Source organism: Mesitornis unicolor, unplaced genomic scaffold (assembly GCF_000695765.1).
Source record: "Mesitornis unicolor isolate BGI_N332 unplaced genomic scaffold, ASM69576v1 scaffold31233, whole genome shotgun sequence".
NCBI lineage: Eukaryota > Metazoa > Chordata > Aves > Mesitornithiformes > Mesitornithidae > Mesitornis > Mesitornis unicolor.
The window spans coordinates 2,909-3,281 of record NW_010174472.1 but is presented as its reverse complement, the minus strand read 5'-3'; the positions used below and the strand labels follow the sequence as shown (position 1 = coordinate 3,281).

The window sequence follows — 373 nt, the reverse complement described above, 5'->3', positions numbered from 1 at the left end:
TCAGCCGCCGCCGCCGCTGCTGCTGCAGCTCCTCTTCTCTCTGCAGATCGCTGCGGATCTCCTCCTCGATCAGCACCGACGTCTGCGGTTTCCATGTCCTGAGCCTGTACTGCTCCTCATGGTCGGCTGCCCGCCCTGCCGGGCCCTGCGTCCCCATCTCCTCCACGAAGGAGACCTTGGGCTTCCAGAAGGGAAGGGAGAAGTAGGCCCTGGGCAGGACCGTGGTACCCGTGGAGGGGCTGGACACCCGTCCTCCCTGGGAATCCTCGCCCCCCCTGGCAGCGCGCTGGGACCCCGGGGGCTGCTCCCAGCTCCTGTCAGCAGTGAAGCGTGGCCGGGACAGCTGGAAGGGCACGATGCTCGTGCGGCCAGG

At 68.4% G+C, this 373-nt stretch overlaps 1 protein-coding gene across 1 annotated transcript in view; it reads right to left on the bottom strand.

The window, feature by feature from the left end:
* MISP (mitotic spindle positioning) overlaps positions 1 to 373 on the bottom strand; it is a gene marked incomplete at its 5' end in the record, with an annotated part of 3,430 nt that overhangs the window by 1,395 nt on the left and 1,662 nt on the right. The window contains 2 exon segments of the mRNA XM_010181069.1: position 1; positions 4 to 359. The exon segment at position 1 is cut by the window's left edge and continues 38 nt beyond it. Of these exon segments, the coding sequence (XP_010179371.1) occupies position 1; positions 4 to 359 (357 nt within the window).